Here is a 23,242-nt window from a genome sequence, read left to right on the forward strand (position 1 = left end):
AGTATTTCTATAAAGACTAGTTTTGTCTGGCACTATCCCCCAAGATAACTTAGCCAAATTCCCAGCTGAGGTCAAGAACAGGAAATAATGTTTAGTGGCATCTAAAGGAATCCAGCGTTGGACTCTATAGATGCTCATGGTTAGATCACACAAGCAGGACAGCTAGCATATGCAGTAGTTGTTTCATTCATTATTCGTCTGCTGTCTACCCCTTAAATCAAACTTCCAGAGTGCTTAACAAATATAATCACATTCTATGCTACTGCAAAATGCATCTTCAAAGTATAATGATGGGTACTACTTTGCACTGGCACTGTATGTAATGAACACCTCTTCCTCTAGACAAGTAGGAATTTATATACACAGACAACAATCAGCAATTTTCCACATTACCTGAACTTCCTAAACAAAGATGGAATGAAGCTATGTATTTTTGTGTCATAGGAGCTGAAAGTAGCTGAGTTCACTGTCCCCTGTGTTGAACAATGGTTCTGCTAAATCCAATTTTTTACAGAGAAAGAGTTGTTCCAGAAGTCAGTGTGGAAATAAAGAATTTGAAACTTGAGCAGTTCACATTTCTTTTTTCCCCAATAACTGGTCTGCAGGGTATTCTTGAAGTGAGCAACTACATGGGACAAGTAGGAGGAAATCAATTTTTGAGATACCAGGGATAAAAAGAAACATTTCCAGAAGTATGTGAATAGACCAATAAAAATGCTGACCTATTTCTCAGTGGAAAGGCAAAATTAATAAAATTTGATGCCAAAAAAGCCAAAGTGATGATGTGCCATTGCTCGCTAAAAGGTCAGTTATGAGCAAGTGTCTTGTGTTGTTAGCCGGGAGAAATAAGATCTCTGCCAGAAACCACTTGGAGACTGTGAGTTGGCTGAACCTGTTGAACGTCACAGTAAAATACTTGGAAACCTGACTGAACAATCTTGTTACCACTAGCAATCCTCCTTGAGGTCTTTCTGGGGATGGACAAGATACCATAAGACTGGAAAAAGACAAGCACGGTATCCAAGAGCAGTCGTCAGAAGGCAAGCGGGTGCCCCAAGGAAAATAAGTTCTTCTCCACGTCCCTTGTGGACACAGCCTTAGGAACGGCTGGTGGAATACAAGCTATGCATTGCCTGGTAGGGAATGAAAGTTTTCTCCTTGGGCACTTTCAAGACGAGTTTGGGTAAAGGTTAAAACCCCTGTTTGGAGGATCATAGGAGTAGCTGGTTGTATTTTAAGCAGGTGCAGGGAGTAGATTATTTCCTGAGGTCCTTTCCTGCCGTTTCTCTACAATTCTCATGCTTCATAGAATTAAACAAGTATGGAAGTAACTGTGGTTTCAAAGCCTTAATTATTTTGTTATTCTCATGAAATGATGTTTACTATAGCTGTTGCCACAGATGCAGCGACTGAACAGGCTACATTCTCCCGTAGAGATGTCTACCCAGTGCATGTAAAATTTAACTGGATACTAAAAGATGAACACTGCTCTGAAGTTACTTTATGGCCTCTGACACAGACATCAATACCCTTTCAAAACTTTGGAGGGAGTCCATGAAGAGACAATTCCATTATTTACACAACTGAATTTAAAAATCCTAAAATGACACCACCTCTTTTGGATTTTACTTGTTTCACTTAATGGGTCTCTCGACATAAAAGCATTTTTGGCAGGCACACTAATAGTCCCTCAAGTAAAGGACTGATTTAAACCAGCTGATCTTCTTTTCACCACCACCTGCTGCAACAGGGCAACATTACACTGACAAAAAGGCATACAGTTCACAGTACGCAGGATGAAGTACCTACTATTTTTTCTTCCAGAGTTTAAAATCCCAGAGCAAAGCTGATTCTCCAGGTACTTCTGCTCCTGGCATGCACTCGTCTTTCCACCATCCCTGGTTCAGGCCCCTGTAATAGGCTGAAGTAGTAAAAACATGGCCAAATAGTTCAGCCTTGGAGAGGAAGCGAACAGGTACATGGCAGAAGGGTGATAAAAATCAGAGGACACCCCCCCCCCCCCCCAAGATTTGACACATAAGAACTTAGATTATCCTACTTTTTTAGTTAGTGTCAAGGGTTTTCCAGAGCCACCCAATAAAAAAATTCACTGAATTTTCATGCGAAGTGATAACAGCATCTATGAGATTCAGGGGAAAGCATAAGAAAAGGAGCAAATATGTTTATGGCGAGTTGCTGAACAGTAAATTCTGGGGACAAGGAGGAGGGAGAAGTTGAAAATAAAGCTGTAACAGCTAAGCCACAAACAGGCATGAGAACGAGCTGTCGGAAGGTCTCTTCAGCTGCGGTGAGAGAAGGAGCTGGTCGAGTACCTCAAGAAAAGGCCGACGCATTTGCAAGCTGGGCAAGAAGAGCACGCGTGTGGCCGCCAGGTACGTATCTCGGAGGGTTTGTAGGATGCAGAGGACCTGCACGCGCAGCGGAAGCCGAGCTACACCTGCTCCGTAGGATGTTAGTTGTTTATCCCTTTGCTCTTCAGCCCTCGCCCATCGTCGGCTCCCGACCTGCACGACCCGCTCCGGGGCCTCCCCTCCCGCTGCCGCGACCACGACCTCCTTCTGCCTGAGCATCCAGGCTTGCCTATTGCCAGTGGGCTACCAAGCACGACACGGGGCGGCCGCGGAGCCCTTCGACGCCAGCTCCAGCCCCTGTTTGCCTCAGGGAACCGGAAAGCTTTGTTTCAGCTCGGGCCAGACCCGGCCCGGGGCCGATCCCAGGCCGCTCTGGCCCCGGAGGGCGATGCCGGCCGGCGGGCAGAGCGGTGCCGGGTGCGCCGCGGGCGAGGGGCCGTCCCGCAGGCGCCGCAGGCCGCCCGCTCCCCGCGGCTGGCCCCGGCCCCTCGGCCCCCCGCCGCCACCGCGGGGGCGGACCCAGGCCCAGCCCAGCGCGGGGGCCGGGTCGCCGCCGCCGCCGCCGCCGCCGCCGCCGCCCCCTGGCGGAGCCGCCCGCCGCGCCGCGCCGCGCCGCGCCGGGCCGCGCCGGCAGCCGCCGGAGCTGGAACTGGTGCCGGTGTCGGCGCCGCTGCCGCGGCCGCGCCCGCCGCTGCTGGGGGAGGCGGCGCCCGCGCCGCGCCCCCGCGCCCCGCCCGCCCCCGGCAGCAGCAGCGGCGGCGGCGGCAGCGGCAGCCTCAGCACCTCCGCCAGCTCCGCCGGCAGCTCCAGCGGCAGCACCATGGACCTCTCCTTCATGGCCGCGCAGGTAGGGCGCGCCGACGGGACGGGGCGGGGCGGCGCGTCCCCTCTTCTCGTTTTCCGCTCGCGTCCTCCCCGCTCCGAAGTTGCGGCGGCCGACCCGGGCGGCGCCGCGGCGTGGGGAGGGGGCGAGGGCGGAAGGAAGAGGAGAGCCGAGGGAAAGCCGACCCGCTGGAACGGGCGGCGAGGCGGCGGCGGGAGGAGTTGCCGGGCGCGGGTCGGGGCGCAGCACCTGTTGGCGCCGGGCCCCGGGGCGCCAGCCCGGCCGCCGCCCGCTCGCCCCGGCCGCCGCCCGCTCGCCCCGGCTTGCCCGGCTGGCTGTCCGTGCTGCGGTCGCACCGCCTGCGGGCCGGGGGGGGGCCCGCGGGAGGCGACGGCTCCCCTTCCCGCGAAGGCGGGCTGTGAATCGGAGTCGGAGATGTGCTTTTTCGGGTCTTCTCCTCCCCTCCGTACCGCGTGTGTACGCGCAGCTGTGTTTTTGTGAAGTGCGTCTTTGCGCACGGAATCTGGCTCGGCGTAGATGGAAGTACTCTTCCGTTTGCGCGAGCGAATTGTTTAAATTGCAGCCAAGTTCTGGATCTCAGCTCGAGGCATGATCGCGGGTGTCGGTGTTCGGGGTGCTGATGCTGAATGTACTGAGACGTACGGAATGGCTATAAGCCACCCAAAGCCAAAAATCGTCTTGGTGAATCCCGGTGAATTAGGTTTTTAAACAGTCAAACAGTGCTGTGCTTCAGGAAAAAAGTCACGCTTACTGAACATCCACTTCATATTTTCCAGGATAATTTCTTCTATTCCTGCAGATACCTAACTGTATGTATGTAATTGGGTTTTTTCAAGAATGATTTGGATCCGTGTCTGAGCTTTTGCCAGAAAATGTCACCCACTGCTTAGAGGTGGAGTTAAGGGCCAGGGAGGCCCTTCCACACTGTTGCTGCCTGAGCACCGACTTCAGCTGGAGGTGGTTGGTGGAAACCAAGTCTGACCCTTGCTGCATTGTTCTGTTTCATTAATGCAATGGCTGTTTTGTCGTGTTCCCTTCCTAAAGGCTGCCTGTGAGGGGGGGTCAGGCTCTGCCTTTCCAAAGGTGGCAGTGGGATGTCCAAGAATCTCTTCCATTTGGAGGTATTTCTAAGAAGAATTTTTTTTTAAGGAAAACCACAATGGGGAGGAGGAGAGCATCATTTCTACCCATTTGAGGTCTTCCTGGGAACTGGAGTATTCAAAGGAAATTTTGTATGTGTCAAATCATTTTCCTACAGTCCTCAGCACAATCACTGAGCTCCCTGTGACCATCTTTTGCTCCCTAAGCACTGGGCTGAAGTGGGATGCCCCTGTTGCACAGAAGCAGAGATGCAGTTGGTGTGTGCTGAAGCTGGGACTAGTGCTGCCCTTTCCCCTTCTATGCTCTCCCTTATTCTTGCTGTCCCATATTCCACATATCTTCCACCCTAATTCTGTGCACTGGCAGAGTCACTAAGATGGGTGCTTTAGTCCTTTCAGAAAAGTTCCCTGTGCAAATATGTCTTACACTTACTAAGGTTACTAATGCAACAATTGACAGTGAATTACGTGCTTTTCTTCCTGATCCTCTGGGGTTGGTTTATCATTTTCCTTTGTCACAACAAGTGCCAAGGAGTAATTTTTTTCAGTGTTATTTTGGTGAATTTGGGGAATCCGACTTCCTCGGGCAGCATCTTTTTAAGGAAGACAAGTATGTATGTTAAAACCCCGCAGCAGGGAAAGCTACCTGTGGAGTGAGGTTCGCCCTTGCCGACATGGGTGCAGAACTGCTGTCCCTGAGGCAGAAGAGGTAGAAGCCTTCACCGCGTTTCGTCCCCCCGTCCCTCTCTGGACACCATTCAGCAGCATGGGGATAGGGACAAGCTGCAAGAAGACTGGGGTGCAGTTACACACGATCCTTCCTGTGGCCCAGTGCGCCTCGGGAAGAAAGGATGGACTACCTTGGAGCTGTGTCTGCCAGGAAGCCCTTTGGGTGGTGAGGGGAAGGCGGGAGGCACAGTCGGGGCTCCTGGGTGTCTCTCCCAGCAGGGGCAAGGGGCTCACTGGGTCTGCACAGCACCTGTGTCACGGGGAACACGGGGGAGTCCTCCGGGGGGTATTTGTGTAATTAACCTTTTATGAGCTGTAGGAGAGGATTTCTTGGGCTCCTCTTCTACTGAAGGAACTGAATCCAGTTGTTAGGTCACTGTGTACAGCAGATGCTACGCTTACCTCTGTTAGTCCCCTGTCACAGGCGTTTTGTACCTTTCTATCTGAACCAGGCAACCCTTTCCATTCCTGTCACCACAGTGGCATTTAAGCCCCAGAGTGTCACTTCTGTAATTTAGGTATTGCTTTCTTTTCCCTGCTGTACCTTTTTGGCTTTTTTTTTGAATCATCTCTGTGGCATCTCTAGTGGTGTGGTCCATTGAGATGTCTTTCAATAAGGGATATCTGAGAACAGAAGAGAATTATTGACCTGCATTCCCTGCTCATAACTGCTTTTAAAGATGCTCTGCTATCACTCTCATTAACATCCTCGTGACCTACAACGGAGATTGCATTTTACCTGATGAATACCCGGTACATTAATACTTTATATGAAAATAGGTAATGCCTAAACTGAGATGCTTGATGGCATAAAAGCAATGGTTACCTCTCAAGTTAATTTAGTTTCTACAGGGTACTGTAGACTATTTATGTTCCTATAAGTTGTTTTTGTGTATTATTCTTACCACAACTTTGCACCACGCATTGTGGACCGAAGTTGGCTTTGCTCGATGTCTTGTGAGACACCGCAGGTGATCTGTACCTTAGAGCCTCTCTGACGCACACACAGAGACAGAAGGTGTGTGCAAGTTACATTAACACTTTCCACCTCAGTAATACTATAGTGTATTATGGTGGCTTAGAATCTGGCCTCCTCTAAAGTGCACAAGGTGAAAGTGTAAGGCCAGGTAATGCAATAGTTAACAGTGTCTTTGAAGCAGTGTTTTGGTGCCTTTGCTAAAATGTTCAGTGGGTGAGAGTCTGCACACCTGGATAACTGTATTGACACCTGAATATGAGGAACCCTACTTTCTAGAAGCATTGGGTATACAAAACTATACGAGTAAACTGCAGCTTTCATATTCACCACCTCCCCTCCTTTTTAAGATGTCTATGAGATGGTTTGTGCCTTGGAGGCCCTGAAGCCGTTTCACGTGCCAGCAGAAAGATAAATGAAACGCCCCTTTGAATGATATATTTGATGCTATAGAAAGGAGAACAGGAGACTGTCAGGTAGTAATGCTAACAAATCTGTGCAGTGTAGATGCAGCATGAGCATTTAGATGCCCAGCTTAAGCAACCACATCTGAACATCTCAGCTGTAGTACATCGATAGCTATGTTATGAAGAACAGCTTTTGACCATAACAATTAAATCCGTTGTTAAAGTAAACCTTTTTGCATCTGTGTGTTTGTCAGTAGTCAGTCGTGCAGGCTTGGGTGTCCGCTGTTCTGCGGGTGCTCTAATTGATTTTGGTTAAGGTCAGTTTTGCTAATAAGCATTACTTGCACCTAGTCAAAGCCAATTAGCTAGTACCTTTTTTCATTTTAAATCCATATTTTAATTATAGTAATCCTGTACACCTCAAGATGCTATGCCAAAGATGTTCAGCCACTGCTGAGCTGTATGACTGGCTCATTTGTGTGTGTTGTTCAGCGATTTCAGAGTGCTCTTGTAGTCTAGGTAACCTCAGAAATAGCCTCTTATAGCTAGAGACTTTTGCTTCCAGTGTAAAAGCCTGGGTTTGGGGGGTGTGGAGCACTGGGTCCAAGCTAAGAGCACGCGGTGCTTTTCAGCAGGGGTCAGGGGTTTGCAGTCAGCCAGCCAGTGGTGAGCTGCCCCCCTCCCCTCCTCTGACACACTAAAATTAATATCCGTTTAACAACCAGCTAAAGCGTTTCTGATGGAAAAAACTGTAACAATGAAAATTGCATCTGGATTAATGGGAGCAGGGTTGAAACGTGTATTCAACTTGAAAAAATAGAGGCGCATAGTGGGGAAAAACTGGAAGCTAGAGAAGAAAAAAATGATGTCATGGTCTTCAGTATGATACAAATCGATATGAACTGAACAGCACTTGCAGTCAATAATGCCAGTTATGTGTTTTTCAAGATTTATGTTTGCAATTTAACTTTTCCTTAAGTGATTTCTGTAATTTTTGTTTCATATTGAAAATGAGGAATGGATTTCTTTAATTTGCAATATTTTTATGGTCGGGTATATCTCCATACAGTAAAAATACTATTTTAATTGTCAGATAAATGATCTTTTCTTCTTTTACATATAGAACAGGGAAATGCTAGTTAAGAACCTTGGGACCATGGCCATTTCCATGGATTTTTTTTGGTCTCAGTCATATATAGTTTATGTATGAATTATCTGTTGATTCTCCATGTTCAAAAGCTCTTTGTAAACAACTTCTGAGGATTTGAAATACAGTAAGTTGAATTCTTTGTGTTTAGTTTCAATGATTAAAAGTTGTATTTTTGTAATCTTAAGTTTCTATTGTAGTGCTGAGGATTTTTTTTTTAATTAAAAACCCCCCATGACATGCTTCAGGAGCTAGAGAAACGAATGAACAAGATTGGTACAGAAAGTAAAACCATTTAAATAATAAAGATGATTTAAATTTCATTGGTTTTGTGTTCTGTATTACTCTTCCGGGATTTCAGGTCTGATCAGTGATCGTTCAGGTTACTTTGAGCCTTTCATCGCATTGGCAGTAGTAGTTCAGGTCACTTTCCTCAAAGGACGATGGCGGTCTTTGGTGTACCTTGAAAAAAACCCTATAGCTACCTGTAACTGTGTCAGAATAACAAGTCCAAGGCTGCCACGCCTCCACATGAAACATATGTTATTGAGCTATGTAACTTCTGGAAAGCACTGGAATACACAGAGTAAACTGAGTTCATTTAGGACATGTTCAACTTAATACTCATATTTTCGAGAAGACACAGACTGCCCGTGTCTATGCTGCAAAGCTGGTGTGGGCACAAAGGGTGTGCTTGGCATTTTTGGACACCCAGCCACCTTAACAGAGATGCTGCAGTTCCAGAAGTCCCAGACATAGGTGCAGTATCCTTTAATTCCTTTCTAATGAGATTTCTGCATGCTAGAAGATGCACAATTAGGATCCGCTGTACTCTGTTGTATCAGCACAGAGGAGCCAGAGTGCACGATAATCCTGCTTCTGTTTTCCCAGTTTTTGTTTATGTATTCTCCATCTCAGGGGTCAAGAGGGATTCAAAGCCTTTATTAGCTGTATGCTCTTTCTGCAGCAAGCTAATCTGAAGGTATTAGAAACAAGAGGGTTTAGATTTTTGGTTTTGGTAGGTTATTCCCACCAGTTTAAAACAGAATCCAGACTACTTGCTCAATGTGAGCTTGTGTCTGTGCCTGTGTGTACCATATATGTGCCGAGAAAGCTGAATTCACTGCCTGCCTCCAGAGAGAGACAGACTTTTTGGTCATGTTTGTACTTGGAGAATCTATGCATGATAGTGCTGAATGGGGTGGCTGTTTGGAAGCTCTGACATTGCTGGTAAGCTTACAACTGATTTGTTCTACATTTTTTCTTTAAAATTGTGATTGCCAAAAAATAAGCTCTAAAACAAACCACATGGAGAATCAAGATTTAAAGATGCATGAACCTCTCCTTGTCGAAAGCTGCCTTGATTATAATCTAAGACCTAAGACAAAACCTTTTTGATCCATCACATCCAACATTAATAATGTTAGCGAGGAGGATGTAGCCATTCTCTTACATGACCATTTCAGTGCTCACTTACGTACAGCATAACAGGGCACTGTCCATTATTCCACCAGCTTAGCTTTCTTCCAAAGGTTGAAAGTCATTTTCTCCAGCATTCTTTGATTCCTTCAGAACTTCTTGACCTATAATAATTAGAATCAAAGCGTCAGGAAGCTGAAAGAGCATATCTGAATTTAACTGAGGATGTCTCAGATGCTCAAAGTTCAGGATTAAATCCTGATGCCTCGCTGTGGTATGGCACAGCCACAGGGACCAGCTGCATAATCCAGATGTTGCCAAAATCCTGTTCTGTGTGCAGAAATCAGTGGTGTCCTCATCCAGGATGTTGCCAGCAGTTGAGGTGAGAATCATTTTCTGGAGAAGTCTTTCTGCTAGCTGCTTGGCGCAACTGCATTAGATTTTTATTAGGGAGGGGAACACAAGGAATCCCTGCACTTTTCTTACCACTGCAGTAACACTGAGGGCCGCATTTCCAAGTCTTGTATGGCAGAAATTTCTGTTCCAGCAAAGCTTTTGAAAATTCTGCAGAGATTTGGGCATACTGGTTTTATAAAGTGTTGTTACTGCACTTTGGAGGAGGCTGTTGTTCCAGGACTGTGTTTGTAATTGCTGTCAAAGATGCTAAAAGCAGTGATTCCAATCCAGCAAAACACTTCAAGCACTTACTGCATTTGGAGCACATGTATATTGTTGCAGTAACATCAGCAGGACTGTCCACTTGCTTAAAATGAAATATCTCAAAGCCTGGCACAGTTGGGGTGAGAATGCTTTGCAATTCATAGGAAAATGTCCTGGAAGAGCAAGAGGAAACCTACATTGGTCAGATTATTAATCCAGGGAAGGCTGAGACTATGTGTTTTGGAGTGACTGTATTTCCATCAATTAATAGGATCACCAGTTTCTCATAGGAGCTGCTGGATGTTAGAAGAGGAGGATGTGGTAGGAGGGGGGTGGTAGGGAAGGGAGAGTAGGATGTGGCTCATGTGATGCATGTGTTTGTGAAGTCTAGTTATGTGCACCCTTGCACAGGGAAGGTTAGAAGATAGTGGAAATAATTCTTTGTGTCTCATGCTGATTAACTGTGAGACTAATTCTGTGAAGTGCCTTTTTTTTTTTTTTTTTTTTTACTCAATTACGTGATTTTCAGCAGATATAGGCTAAAGAGTTCACAAAGGGACCAGATCACACGTATTTCCATCTTTGTTGAATGTGGAAGGGAGGTTTTTAAGATCACTGCAAATGGACACATTCACATGCTTTACAAAGATAAAGTGGGAGCCTTTCACAACACAGTTGATGGTAGCAACAGCTGTGGTCCTGTTGTACACAGAAAATAGCTACAAATGGAAGGTAAGAGGAATGAAGACTGAAGCAGCACTATATTCATGCCAAACATCTTACTCATTCAGGTGCCTGGTATTTCTTTAGCAGTAAGAGCCCAGGACTGTTGTATACTGAGCAGAAATGGTCTTGGCAGAGTAGATGAGAACTGAGTTGCTGGGTAGCAACTGGATAGCCCAATGGTACTGGGTTGTTTGGGGCTTTTTTAAAGCTTGTTGTTGCCTAATCTGAGCTGATTTTCTCAATTCGTCGATGAGTTGTAAACATGGAGGTGGAGGTCCTGGTTTAAGTTTTGTTTGAAGTGGGATGGATGCTGTCCATTAGGAAGCTAGTTTCACCACTTTCCTAACCTTATTCCCATACCGGGCAAAAGCCAAAAAACTCCAAATGATTCGAAGGGTTGCATGGGACTTAGTAAAGCAGCATGGTGCTTTGGTGACTGTTGGTACACCATCAAATTAAATCCTTGATCAAAGAAAACATTAGAGCATTCAAATGAAGTGCAGTGATGTGGAAAGAAGAAAGTTAGAACAGCAACCCAAGTAAATTCAGCAGTGACCAGCTCTGTTAGCTTGCTACGTCTGTCTGCTGGGACTTACTTTCCTTGAAGGTATTTTCTGTCATGAACTGCACTGTCTGCCTACGCCAGTGAGGTCTGTTGGAGTCCTCTGTCTGTTGTTTTGGCAGGCTTCTTGGTTTGATGAGTGTAGTATCCTAAACGGGATTAATGTTAACCCCTTCACTGTTGACAGGGGGGATGATTTTAAAGGTGTCTTTTGAAATAGTGATGGCTCTCTGTTGTGGTTTTAAGCAATTTTTTCCAGCAGATACATGCTCAAGTGTGAAAGGAAGGTCCTTCAAAATTGGTTGTAACCTGATGATAGTCATGTCACCCATCAGTGGCTTGATCTACTTTTTGTGGATACATTAGGAGTCGCTCCATTTCCATGGAGTAACAGCAGGATAAACGCAGTGGATGCTTTTGGCAGACATGATCCTGACATTGCATATGCAAGTTGTTAGCACTTTGGAACAAAAAGGGTCAAAGTTAAGTGTGTGAACAGCTTGCCATCTATTTTGAAGGTGCTGAGCGGCCAGGGTGTGCTCTCCTGTCCTCTCTGGTGCTGCAGTGAACTATACCTGTCCCTCCATTGAGCACTGAATAGGAGAAAAACCCACGGCCAGCTGCGACGCCAGGACCAGGAGCGCTGGCCACTTGCTGAGTGTACGCTCTGCAGTTTCGGAAGGATTACAGGGAGCAGGGGCAACACAGGGTGGAAGAGCTCTCCCTGCAAATATGACCATGTGGTGTGTACGTGACAGCCAGAACTGATGCCGTTAGCGGTAGTCGCTACCCACCCTTTCTCTCGCTGGCTCGCACACCCACACAATGCTTTCAGGTCTGTCTCACAGCACTGGCTGTTTGAAGTGACACGTAGTCTTCGGCTGAATCTTCAGTCTTTCTGTTCTGAAAGCTGAATTCCACACTCCTTGTAGCTGCCAGAACCAAAACCTGCCAAGCAGCAGCTAATTAGAAAACGTTAATGTTAACAGTCGCCTCAGAAAAGCTCAGCACCTCCTTGCAGCAAGCTGTTGCATAGAGGGCCAATTTCTTTTGTTTTGCAAAGAGATTATCTCCAGTTTGGAAATGTTTTAAAAAATAATTAAAAAGAAAGCTTTTAACCTCAGCTGGTTGTGTTTGTTGTAATTTTGCTTGTAAGCCTTTCAAATGTTAGGAAAAGGGGAACAGTCTAGGAGTGAGCCATGCATGGCTGAGACAAAACCAAACTTCCATCGACTTCCAATGTGGCTTTTTTTTTTCCTGCCAAAACAACCGGATGAGCATTTGCAAGATGTGGGAAGGTGTGCTGGGTTCTGCGACTGATAAAAGCTACCAGCCCCACAGAGTCGCTACATGGAAGGAGAAAGGACAACCACGTTGCTTCAGCTGATGCATGTTGAGGTGTATGTTCAGAGAGAAAAAGTAACAGTCAAACTGATGAGGAAGCAAAAGTATTAAAGGTAAAGTTTTAAAGGACTTCTGAAAGTGCAGCTGAACCCAAGGACTTGGAGCAGCTGATCACACTTAAATTCTCTCAGCCCCCAATTAAGTGTATGCTTAAAGTGTGTGAGTAATCCTCTGAACCAAACCTCTGTTTAAATGAATTCTATCATTAAGTGCCTTGATAGTCTGCAATAAGTGACAAAGCCTTTTGAGGTATCCTAATTCCTTTTCTTTAAAAGTGAGCTCCACTTGAAACAAGTTGGGTTACTGCTTTTGTCTTTCTGCCTTATGCTCCTTGATGCACCATGTAAGTTTTTATGGACTTTTTTCAGTGGTTGTCTCCCCCCAGCTTTTCTCTTGTATGCATGTATAAACTGTTTCCCTTCCAACTCAGGCATGATGTCCTTTTTGGGTATCTTCTTTCTACGTCTCTTGTATCCTTCATCCTTACCTTTTGTAAACTATTTCAGCAGCTATTATTGCACCAGCTCAAGTCCAAATAATACAGAGATTTAAGCTTAGATCTGGAAGAAGGGGGGCAAAGTGCAAACGTTTCTTCTGTTTGGGGACAGGAGATGCAGGTGGAACAGAGCAGCAAACTAAAATGCTACAGTCGCTGAAGGTGTAAGCGGCACAGCAGAAACTTTCAGTTGTCTTACTAAAGACAGAAGCATGTTAGTATGTCTGCATAGTCTTTACTGGGCTGCAGGTTAGTGAAAATTGAGTGGTGCTAGATGTAGAATCTAAACCCCCAGGACTGGAAATGTCACCCTCTCTGCCCAGTTTCGTGTTTTGGTTGTTCTCCAGCTGGAGCAGAGCAGTTTACAACCTCAATCTGAAAGTTCTGCATTCTCTTGTCTAGATGAGGAGCCCAGCAGTCACTTGGGAGAAAAATATTGAAAATGCATTCACAAACACTCCTCTCTCTTTGTCTGTCCCACGATATTCCTCCCCCCCACCCCGCCCCGAGATCTGGAGGAAAACTGTGTCGAATACGTGGTTATTAACGTTAAGGCGTGGCAAATGGTTGTTGTCCTGTAATAGGATCCAGGCTGTGAAATGGTTCATTCCGTGTTGGTCTCTGAGCCATCTGATTGAGCATGCTGTGAAACTGTGCAGATGGGTAAGGCGGTGAAATCCTGCACTAATTTGTTGTCAGGGTGGCAGATGTTTTATTCTCCTGGTGTGTTCTCTGGCATTTCTCACGGACATGAAACAGAAGCAGAAGAAATTGAATTGCTGTGCTCGCTCTCCCTTGTTCTCCAAGGTAGTTTTGCAACTCGTTTCTCCTGTAATCCTATGAAGTGTGAGAAGAGGTATGTACCTCCTGACTTCTCTTACAACTGTGCTTTATGCTTGCACAGGTAACCTTCTTTACTCATTCAGCTGTAGTTTTCAGCATGGGTGGTTTTCATGGTACATCTCTTGCTTATCGCTTTTGTCTACTTAATACCCTTAATGGTGCTTTAAAGATGAGCATTTGGATGAGTAAATAAACAATCCTGCCTCGAAAATATTTGTCTCCTGACCTCTGGTCTGGGCAATACATAACTGGCAGAAAAGGAGGGTATGGAGAAGGCAGAAGACAACATGCTGATGTGAGCTGCTGTCTAGGCTGCCATGATAGCAAGCCCTTGCTGTTCCTTAAAGCCTTTGGGTGCCAGCGTATGCCACAGGGAATGCTAAGGAAGTGAAGGGAAATGGGAGACAGCTAGCAAAGGTAGTTTTGGCCAAACTCTGTCTTCCTTGAGCATGCAGCATGGTATCATTTGAATTGATGTAGTGAATGCTGGCCAGCTCACTGTTTCTAGAACTGCAAAGCCAACAGTTATTAAAAGTCTTAAATTCGGCTCTAGAAGAGGATAAATGGAATTAGGAGGGTGTCTTCTGAAATAAAAGTTGGTCTTGTCTTGCCACCTGATCTTTGCCATTAGAAAACTAACCATATAGTTTATGCTATAAGCTTAGCCTTGCCTAAGCGAGAGTATAAATTCATTGATACAAACAGATTCAATAATTTTTTAGTGTTAGCTTTTCTAAATAAAAAAAAAAGTATTCTGTACCTTGTACAGCACATAGGCTATGAGGGTAATTCAGCTGGACTCTACCACATCCATGGTATCTTTTTTTTTTTTTACAGAAATATGTAACATTTAGGGTATGGGTGCATCTCCATACTTATTCTAGAGATCTCTGGAACCCTGCAGTATAAGCAGTGGCTGGGCGTATACTGTCAATTTGGGTGAGACGTGACCGAGACATCGCACCCAAGCACTGGGATTGTCTGTGGTGCCTGCACTCTGTCCTGCAGGACTGTGGTGTGACCAGGCAGGAGAGGACTGTAGCTGCAAGCTGCTGCGTGTCCAGGCTGGGCCAGCATGGGCGTGCGTGCTTGGGGTGGCAACCAAAGACAGCATGGCTGTGTCTGTCACCTATGGGTGGCTCCAGGCTACTGCTGTATTTCAGTGTTGTTGTCCAACTGCTACATCCAGCAGTGACTTACCACTTACTCAGTTCAACTTCTAATGTGATCTTCATTCTCGTAAACTTCAAAACTACTTATGAATAGTGTAAAGTTTCACCTGCAAATAAAGGATACAGAGAGGGAGGCAGGAATTCCCTGTGATGCCATGGAGGAGATAAGGGTCTTGGTGAGAATTGACTCCCAGTTTGGCGCTTCCCCAGTGGGGAAGGTTAAACTGGCCATGAGTTGCAGAGGCAAATCAGCAAATCCTTCTTACGCTGTGTGTGCGCAGTCAGGTGGCCCAGTGGGTAATATTCGCAGCATCCCTTGAGTTCTTCTGGATATTGATGAAGGGTTTTTTACAGCTTTAAGCTTACAGCCTTGTCTTTTGGTACTGGATTCATTACTATCAAGCTCTAAGATTTTATTTTATTTTCTTAACTATGAGGTCATTTCCTTCAAAATGAATCTAGCAGGTGATCTTATTGAAGTTTGGAAAACTAGGACTGTCAGACTCTGTACCAGGTGGCAGAGTAGGGTGTGCTCTTCTCCAAAAATGAGCAGCATCTCTCTGAGTGCTGATTTTGACAGAAACCCCAGTGTTGGTTTAAGAGTGATACAACTCATGTATAACTCTTTGCCTGAGGATCTTACTATGCTCCTGTCATTCCTAGTGGCCATCTCGTTCCTGCCTGTCTCGCAGGGGGAGCAGAGCAGTGACAACAGAGGAGATGCTGGAGCTGTCACACCTATTTACAGCTTCTCAGTCACTTGAGGTGAGAATAAACAAACACAGTATTCATGCAGTTGCATGGTTAGCAATTTATTTTTAAAATCAGTCACTTGAAAAATATCAAGGCACAAGGAAAACAGCTCTGTCGGCACTTTCTGTGTGGTCTGCGACCTAGTGCTTGACCGGAGGGATTCCCTCTGTTTCTGTAAATTTAATATAAGAGTTAAGGTAAAGGTCACATCCTTACCCAGTGAAAGCATACGTTTCTCCTCTGAGTAAAGTTGTACTGAGATGGGATGTGGCTCTCTAAATGCAGGAACATACTAATTCTTGTCTGCTGCTGCCATTTTATTCCCTGATTTTATTACCTGCTCTGCAGCGATGAGTAATTATCTTGCATGCAAGCGAGTGATATTTACTGTAAAAAAAAGGCTGAGTGAATTCACAGTTGGGCAAATGTTTAAAAAAATAACAATTAGAGATAGCTTTCCTGTTTTGTTTGAAAACACTGGGGGGGGGGGGGGGGATTGAAAATATAAACATTTTCTCTTAGCTAGCCAAGAAACAAATGCTTGAGATCATATCTTCCAGCATTGCATCCCCAGAAATGTGGGCATGAAAGTGATTGTATTTAGTCACTAAATCTTTAATAAAGTCAAATGATAGCTGGCAGTAGACCATTTGTAAACAAAGCAGTAAGTCAGGAAAGTTGACAGGATTAAAATCTGTGGTCTGTTTTTGGGGCTGAAGTGGGACAATCCCAGACAAACAGAAGGAGGATGAGCCCCTAATAACCCACACAGACACAGTATTTGGGGACATGGGTGTTGCATTCTGATTGTCCTTCTATCTCTGCTTTCCTGCTCCTTCAAAGCTACAGAGGGGACTGCACAGAACAAGCATCTCGTGGCTGGAGCTGTAGATGTCTTGGAGATGAGAGCAATCATCCCTTGAGTGTAGCAGATTGGTTACACGGTCAGATCATTGGTAATCAGCCCCTTAGCAGCTGGCTCTTGGAGATGTACTCCAGTACAGTGGCTGCTGCAAAGGCTGTGGTTGGTGTTCCTAACTGGGACTTACTGGTCCCTTAGGATCTCACCTATTGGTCTGTTTCTGAAGTATGTAGGAAACGGTGTGATTGTGTGTACTTACAAACTTAACATGGACAATGTTTTCAGGGACATGACCTCAGAGCTGTAATGAAATGTCTCATGCTTCTTTGCTCTCATTTTGGGAGGCTTCATCTCTGCTGCTGCCACCTTGCTTTAACATGCTGATTAATGCCTAATTCCCGAGTGACAGCAGCACGTGGTAGTGCTCGAATATCTCTGCCACCATTTGACCCTCTATTGTCATGGCTCTGTGTGGTGGTACTGTTCCTTTCCTGCCCGCCTCATCAGCTAGTACCAAATAAGTTGGGTGTTTGTCACTTAGAACTGCTAAGGGATGTATTTATTCAGTAATGTGTCCCATGTAGGATCCTGTGCATGGATGTGGTACTTCCTGTTGTCATTCCCAGTGGTTCATCAATAGCAAGCTCTGCATTTCCCTGGAGGTACCAGATTGTAGCTTCCAACACACAGCATGTTTGGGCTTTTGCTTCTCCCACTCACATTCTACCTCCTGTTTTTCTAAATAATCATAAAGCAGACTTGCTTTTGTGAGTCCAGGCATTGCTGGAACCAGTGCTTCAAGCAGCACAACTCCCATTCATCTTTTGAGTGTGCTACCATTTTTGCTGTAGGAGCATTTATTTCGTATGCAATCTGGGCTACATTTATTTTTGTAGGTCCAAATTCAACTGTGGGCTGTGCTGCCCAAACCCAGCACTGGATTTCTGTTGTGGGAACCATCAGTAAAACCCTGAATCCTCCCGAATGGGATTTTATTAATTTTTTTAATCTATTTCACAGAAGCCACTAGATAGCCTCCAAATCTGTTCTTTGGAAAATGTGACAAATCTGCAAAGAGACAGGTTGATGGGAACAATTGCTGTTAAAAGGCAGGAGGCAAAACGGGGCATATGTGCGTTCACATCACGTAAACCCGATGCCTACCAGTGGGCGCCTGTACACGCTTTCCCTGCCCAGGCAAGCCTGGCAGCGACAGGATGCTGCCTGACCTTATTGCCACGTAAGGACAGGGTTGGCCCTGGCTGTGTTGCCGGAGTGGAGCAGCAGACAGCTCCCCATTTGTGTGTCCCAGGCAGAGCGGTGGCCCCTGAGCCCTGAGGAGCATGTGTGGAAGGAAGAAAGCTGCTAACAGTGGTGGTAAATCCTGTTAGTCCTTCAGTTTCGATGCTCTTGCCTCAGCAGCAACACAAAGGAGCTCTCAAGTCAGTGAAGCCGACAGAAAAGAGTAATTGCTTTGTGGATATCCTTCTTTGCGCAAGCTTTCTTTCGCCAAAGCAGTCTGAGTTCACGTGCTTCTTCGTTCACTTGTCAGGCAGTTCTCATGAGCACCCAAGTCAGCCCTGTGATTGGGAAAGGGCAGCCTGCTTGCAACTGTTCTCAACTGTCTGCTGGTATTCCCCTCCCCTTCTATCAGTGCGGCATTTTGTTTTTATCTCAGTTACAAAATCTCATGCTATTGCATATGCATGTGCTTTCAGATCTGGATTTCAAAAGCATGCATTTAGGTCCAGTTTTCATGCTTTGATACGTTACAAGGACTCCATTTGCATAGTCCATTTCAGGTTGTTAGTCTATGTTTAGATTTTCCACCCTGTCAGTGAAATTACAATTGTCCTTATACATGTATGTCAAGGTGGGCTAAAGATTCCCCCCCCCCCCCCCCCCCCTTTCCAGGCCTTCTCTGATCAAATGATAACTGTTTGTAGCTGTTCTGCACCTCCCCACTCCATCTTTTAAATCAAGTCCTCTCAGCAGCAAGTTCAGGTTAACCAGTAAGAGTTTCTAGCTGGCCGGGTGAAAGCTGAGGTCGTCTGGCATGTTTTCAACGAATGCATAAGTCCTAAGGACCGAAATTGCATGTCTGTGCTGGCTTCATGTCTTTGGAGAGGGTAGAAAAAGCTCACATGTGGGATACAAATGAAGGTGTCTAAAAAGATGTGGTTATTGCCTTGAACTGAAGTCAGTACCTCTATGTTGTGTGTCAGATATGCTTGGAGTGGTTTGGGTCCAGTTAGCATTGGTCTGGTTTAGATTAATTTCTTTTCACTCTCAGTATCTTTATGGCAAAAAGAGGCAGATTTAATTCATCTGAAACCATGATGCAAAATAGCAGTTCATTTTTTATTAAAATTACATTTAATCTTGCTGGTAGCTTGTTTTTCTTCATACCTTTTTCACTTGACAGAACAAGATGGCCAGCAGATATAAAGGCTATCACCTGCAAGAAACTTTCTTAAATGTGCCTTTCATGCTTATTCATTTCTGAGCTCTGAAGACTAGTGCATCGGTGTTGTGTAAGTCAAGCATTTACATTTATACTATGATATAATGCAGCATCATTATGGTCATAAACCTGCTTTGACATGAGAAGTATCCTTTCCTTATCTTATTCAGCACTTTGTGTAAAAACGTTTGATTTTTCACTGAGATGTTGTTAATAGCAACCGAAACATTTATCTTGGTAACATCATGTCTCTTAATCAACAAAAGATCACAGTAACCTTTAGAGAAAGTAGAGTACATCAATATCCCTATAATTCACTCCACCAATGTCAGACTTTCCATGCATAAAATCTTGTTTGCATTTCTGAAAAGGAAAGAAATATGTCATCCTTTAAATTACAGGCTTTAATGAAGGCCTACAATTAAAATAATATGGATCAGATAATATTTTAAGGCTGTCAGCTCATACTTGGTTCGTCTTGTTCTGTCTCTAGATGCCCAAGTACAGTTGGCAGATGCCGATGCTGCATTATCTTGCTTTTTCTAATGTCATAACTAGAGATCAACGGGTCAGCTGTGCACTTTTCAGCCCCAGAATGCCAGGCAGCCTTTGACCAAAATCATTCATGGTCTAAGTGATTGAGATGGATCAAAGGCAGGAGAACAGGTATTAAGTAGAGGAATTGGAAAGATAAGAGGGGAAATAGAGCCGGATGAAAAAAATGAGGGAAAATAGAAGTATAATGAGAGCAGAGAAGGAGAGATGAGCGTGAGATGGGAGAAAGGATGCAAGATGAAATGTGACTGAATGCAGATAATAGAATCATAGAATATCTCAAGTTGGAAGGGACCCATAATGATCATTGAGTCCAATACCCTGCTCCTTGCAGGACTATCTAAAACATATGACTAAAAGCATTGTCCAGATCCTCATTGAACTCTGACAGGCTTGGTGCCGTGACTACTTCCCTGGGGAGCCTGTTCCAGTGACTGACCACCCTCTCAGTGAAGAACCTTTTCCTAATGTCCAATCTGACCTTCCCTGATGCAGCTTCATTCCATTTTCTCATGTTCTGTTGCTGGTCACCAGACGGAGAAACCAAGCGCCAAGACAGAGGAGATCAGCACTGTCCCCTCTGCTCCCCCCCGCCCCGGAGGAAGTCGTAGTCTGCCAAGAGGTCACCCCTCAGCCTTCTCTTCTCTAAACTGAACAAACCAAGTGACCTCAGCTGTTCCTTGTAAGTCTTGCCCTTGAGACCTTTCACCATCTTGGTCATCCTCCTCTGGACATACTCCAGAGGAGTTTGTATACATATATAGTTTGATGTCCTTCTTGTATTGAGGTGCTCAAAACTGCACACAGTTTTTGCTCTGGTTCCTCAGTTTGATGTGTTTCAGCACACCCAACCTGAATAACTTGGGGGATATTAGCTATGTTTGCTGGTCTTCAGTGCTTGATTGTAAGGCTGTTTGCTCTGGCACAACTCTTTTGGGGAACGGCTGTTTTCTTTTTCCTCTAGCTTAACCCTGAGAGAAGACGATGGTGCAAAGAATTGATGTGAGGCAATTACCTTTTGTAATAAGGGCATTTCCCCTGCCATAGCCCAATCATGGTCTTTTCTGAAAAGAAGAATAAGCATGCCCTTGTATTTTAGCCTCTTGTTGAAAAGTGTTCAACATCAGCCTTTAGATGATCTGAAGAAAAAAAATCTGTAGTTATACAGAGTTATTCTCCTAACAGACGTAGGAGAACAGCTTGCTAGACTTTCAGTTTGTTTAGTGTTATGAAGCCACTGGTTCATTAGGGCTGGTGATACAAGCTATAGATGAGAATGATTAAAAATTAACATCAGAATATCGCTAGTCTATTACAGAGCAAGACAGATTTGGAGTTAGAGGTGAGCTGAACACTGGTAATCCTTCAGAGAGTCATCAGCTGGTCTTGTGCTGGACACTGAACAAGTACAGAAAACCCTGAAGAGCTTACAATCAAAACAGACAAGATAAGGAAAGAATGAACTTAACATATGAATCAGAGGGAAGGATTAAGGTCCCTAAAGAAAATTAGTTCCACTTTTCCTTTTTTCCTGCTTCATTTTGCAAATAATCAGATTTGCAACACAGATCTTGTTGTGACACACACAAATCCTAACTGTCTGTTTTTGCTGCTGTCCTCTGCATGTGAGCAGATTCTTGCTCAAAGCCCATCTCATTTGCAGTCTTTACAGGCCAAGATCAATTGGCAGCTGGCGCTTGGTTCCAAGTAATAGATGAGGATTTTTTTGATACAAGATGTACTGTAGTTTTCATTGAAAGGTGCCAGTTCATTCTGAAGGCAGATGTGACCCAATGATATTTCCTCAGTAATGAGTCATACACTCTAATGCTTTCTAGAGATTTTTTTCTCTCTCTTTTTTTTTTTTCCTTCTATCAGGTCGGCAAGACTGGGATGAATTGGTAATGCTCCTTTTTTTTTTTCTTATGGTACAACTGTAAGGAGCTTGAAACACAAAGGATGGGTAGTGGTCAGATTTACAGGGAGTGTGGGTATCTATAGACAAGGGGTACTGGTGGGATTTTCAAAGCAGCTTTTCTGCAGCTCCTCAAAGAGCAAGCACTTTCTCTTTGGGGAAACGCAAGTGGTGCCTGTGTAGCGGGATTATAGAGGGAAATGGGTCCTAATGGAAGGAGAGAAGTGGGAGCTTACTCTTCTGCTATGGCTTGGTTGTTCACTAGTCTGCCCCTTCTGTCTCTGGGGCTGGCATGCAAAATCCAGGCTCTGCTTTCACCTTGGAGATGGTGGCACTGGTTTTGTTGTATCAGTGCTGGGGGTAATTTAGGAGGAAAAATGCTGCTGTGGGCAGAGCTGCAATACACAGACAGGATCCCTGCTTGGTATTTGAAGAACATGTTTAACGTCAGTGACCCTTATGTGTATGTGGGAATTGGCGTGTTAGTCCCTCTTTTCACACTGAGGCTCTGTCCACCCACAGAATTGAAGGAGAGGGACAAAAGTTTTTGCTTCTGTTTCCTCTTCCTTCTCTATTTAAACTGTAAGAGCAAGAAGCTGCTCTTGATAAAATTGGATGAAACAAGATTCCTGACAGCAGTGCTGCATAACTCCTGACTTGAGCTCCATTTTGATGTGTTCTCATCTTAGCTGGGAAGATCCAAGCTTGAGAAACATGGCCTTGGACTGGGGAATGAGTATATTCATTTCCCATCTCATTCTTTGTAGAACTTGCAACAGAACGTTGAAGTTGACCAAGGCCCACTGTAAAATCTTACAGGGCTTGTATCTGAAGTAATTAGAAAGACTCTCTTAAATTTCTGGGGAGGGGGTTTACTCTGGGTCAATGTGAAGTACACAAGGCATATAGGACTTCCCAACAGATTGCCTTCCCCTGCACATGTTTGTGATGTACCTCTTCTTTCTCACCCCCTCCGTATCTGTGTCTGTCTTCTCGTATCACTACCTCCTGTTATCCTTTCAGCAGCATGTGATGATCCAGAAACCCAGACCAGAGAGTGAAGAGGAACAGCACACTGTAGCTTCCCAAGCCACAGGCAGGAGGGCCATTGCTTTTACATGCAGAGGCTGTAACAGGCACCAGCACAGTCTGACAATTATTCCTCTTCCTGAAACGGCGTGGCATAATCTGGTTCTTATCTCCATCACAGTATGTGAATATCCCTGTTGGATGAAGCAGGGTGTTGGATTTTGTGAATATTCTTTAGTTGTGTCTTCTCAGTTTTGCCTGCAAGCATATAAACCCTGCAGCCCTCTGAAATCAGTGACATGATTGTGTATGACAGTCATTAGTGGGTGAAACAGAAATCTGTCTGTGAGCATCTGTTTTGAGGGAGCCAAATATAATTAAAGTTTAACCATGCTGCATTTGCTCTTTTATTTACTTGGACCCAGTCCCCCTTCTTAGGGGTAACGGTCACAATTCTTGGCCTTCTGAGGAGTTTGACTTGCTGCTTCTTGTTGTTGTACACGTGTTTTATCTAAGTGTGTTCTGTATCACAGGCTGGGTCAAACAGGTATGTTCAGAGATTCACTTCAGGATAATGAAACTCTACCAACCTCAATGTCTTCAAGATTTTCCCATGGGGAATCCTTTCTGATTTCAGGTTGTTCTGAATGGGCAGGCACTACACTGCTGTGTTAGCTAACATAGATCAGGTGAAAAAATGACAGGTGTGATTTTTTTTTTTTTGCTTATAATTTCCCCAAACTTATAGTATATTATTGCAGTAAATGTCAATATAAAACTAATGCAAAGAGGAGAACTGGATTCAAT

General features: G+C 44.9%; 1 protein-coding gene across 1 annotated transcript in view; it reads left to right on the forward strand.

The window, feature by feature from the left end:
- The first annotated feature begins 3,038 nt into the window (after window positions 1-3,038).
- C25H14orf132 (chromosome 25 C14orf132 homolog) overlaps window positions 3,039-23,242 on the forward strand; it is a 42,552-nt gene continuing 22,348 nt past the window's right edge. Inside the window, exon 1 of the mRNA XM_049828817.1 lies at window positions 3,039-3,219. Within this exon, the coding sequence (XP_049684774.1) occupies window positions 3,193-3,219 (27 nt within the window). The 5' untranslated portion in view covers window positions 3,039-3,192. The remainder of the gene's footprint in view (window positions 3,220-23,242) is intronic.

The sequence above is a fragment of the Accipiter gentilis genome, chromosome 25 (genome assembly GCF_929443795.1).
Source record: "Accipiter gentilis chromosome 25, bAccGen1.1, whole genome shotgun sequence".
Lineage (NCBI taxonomy): Eukaryota > Metazoa > Chordata > Aves > Accipitriformes > Accipitridae > Astur > Astur gentilis.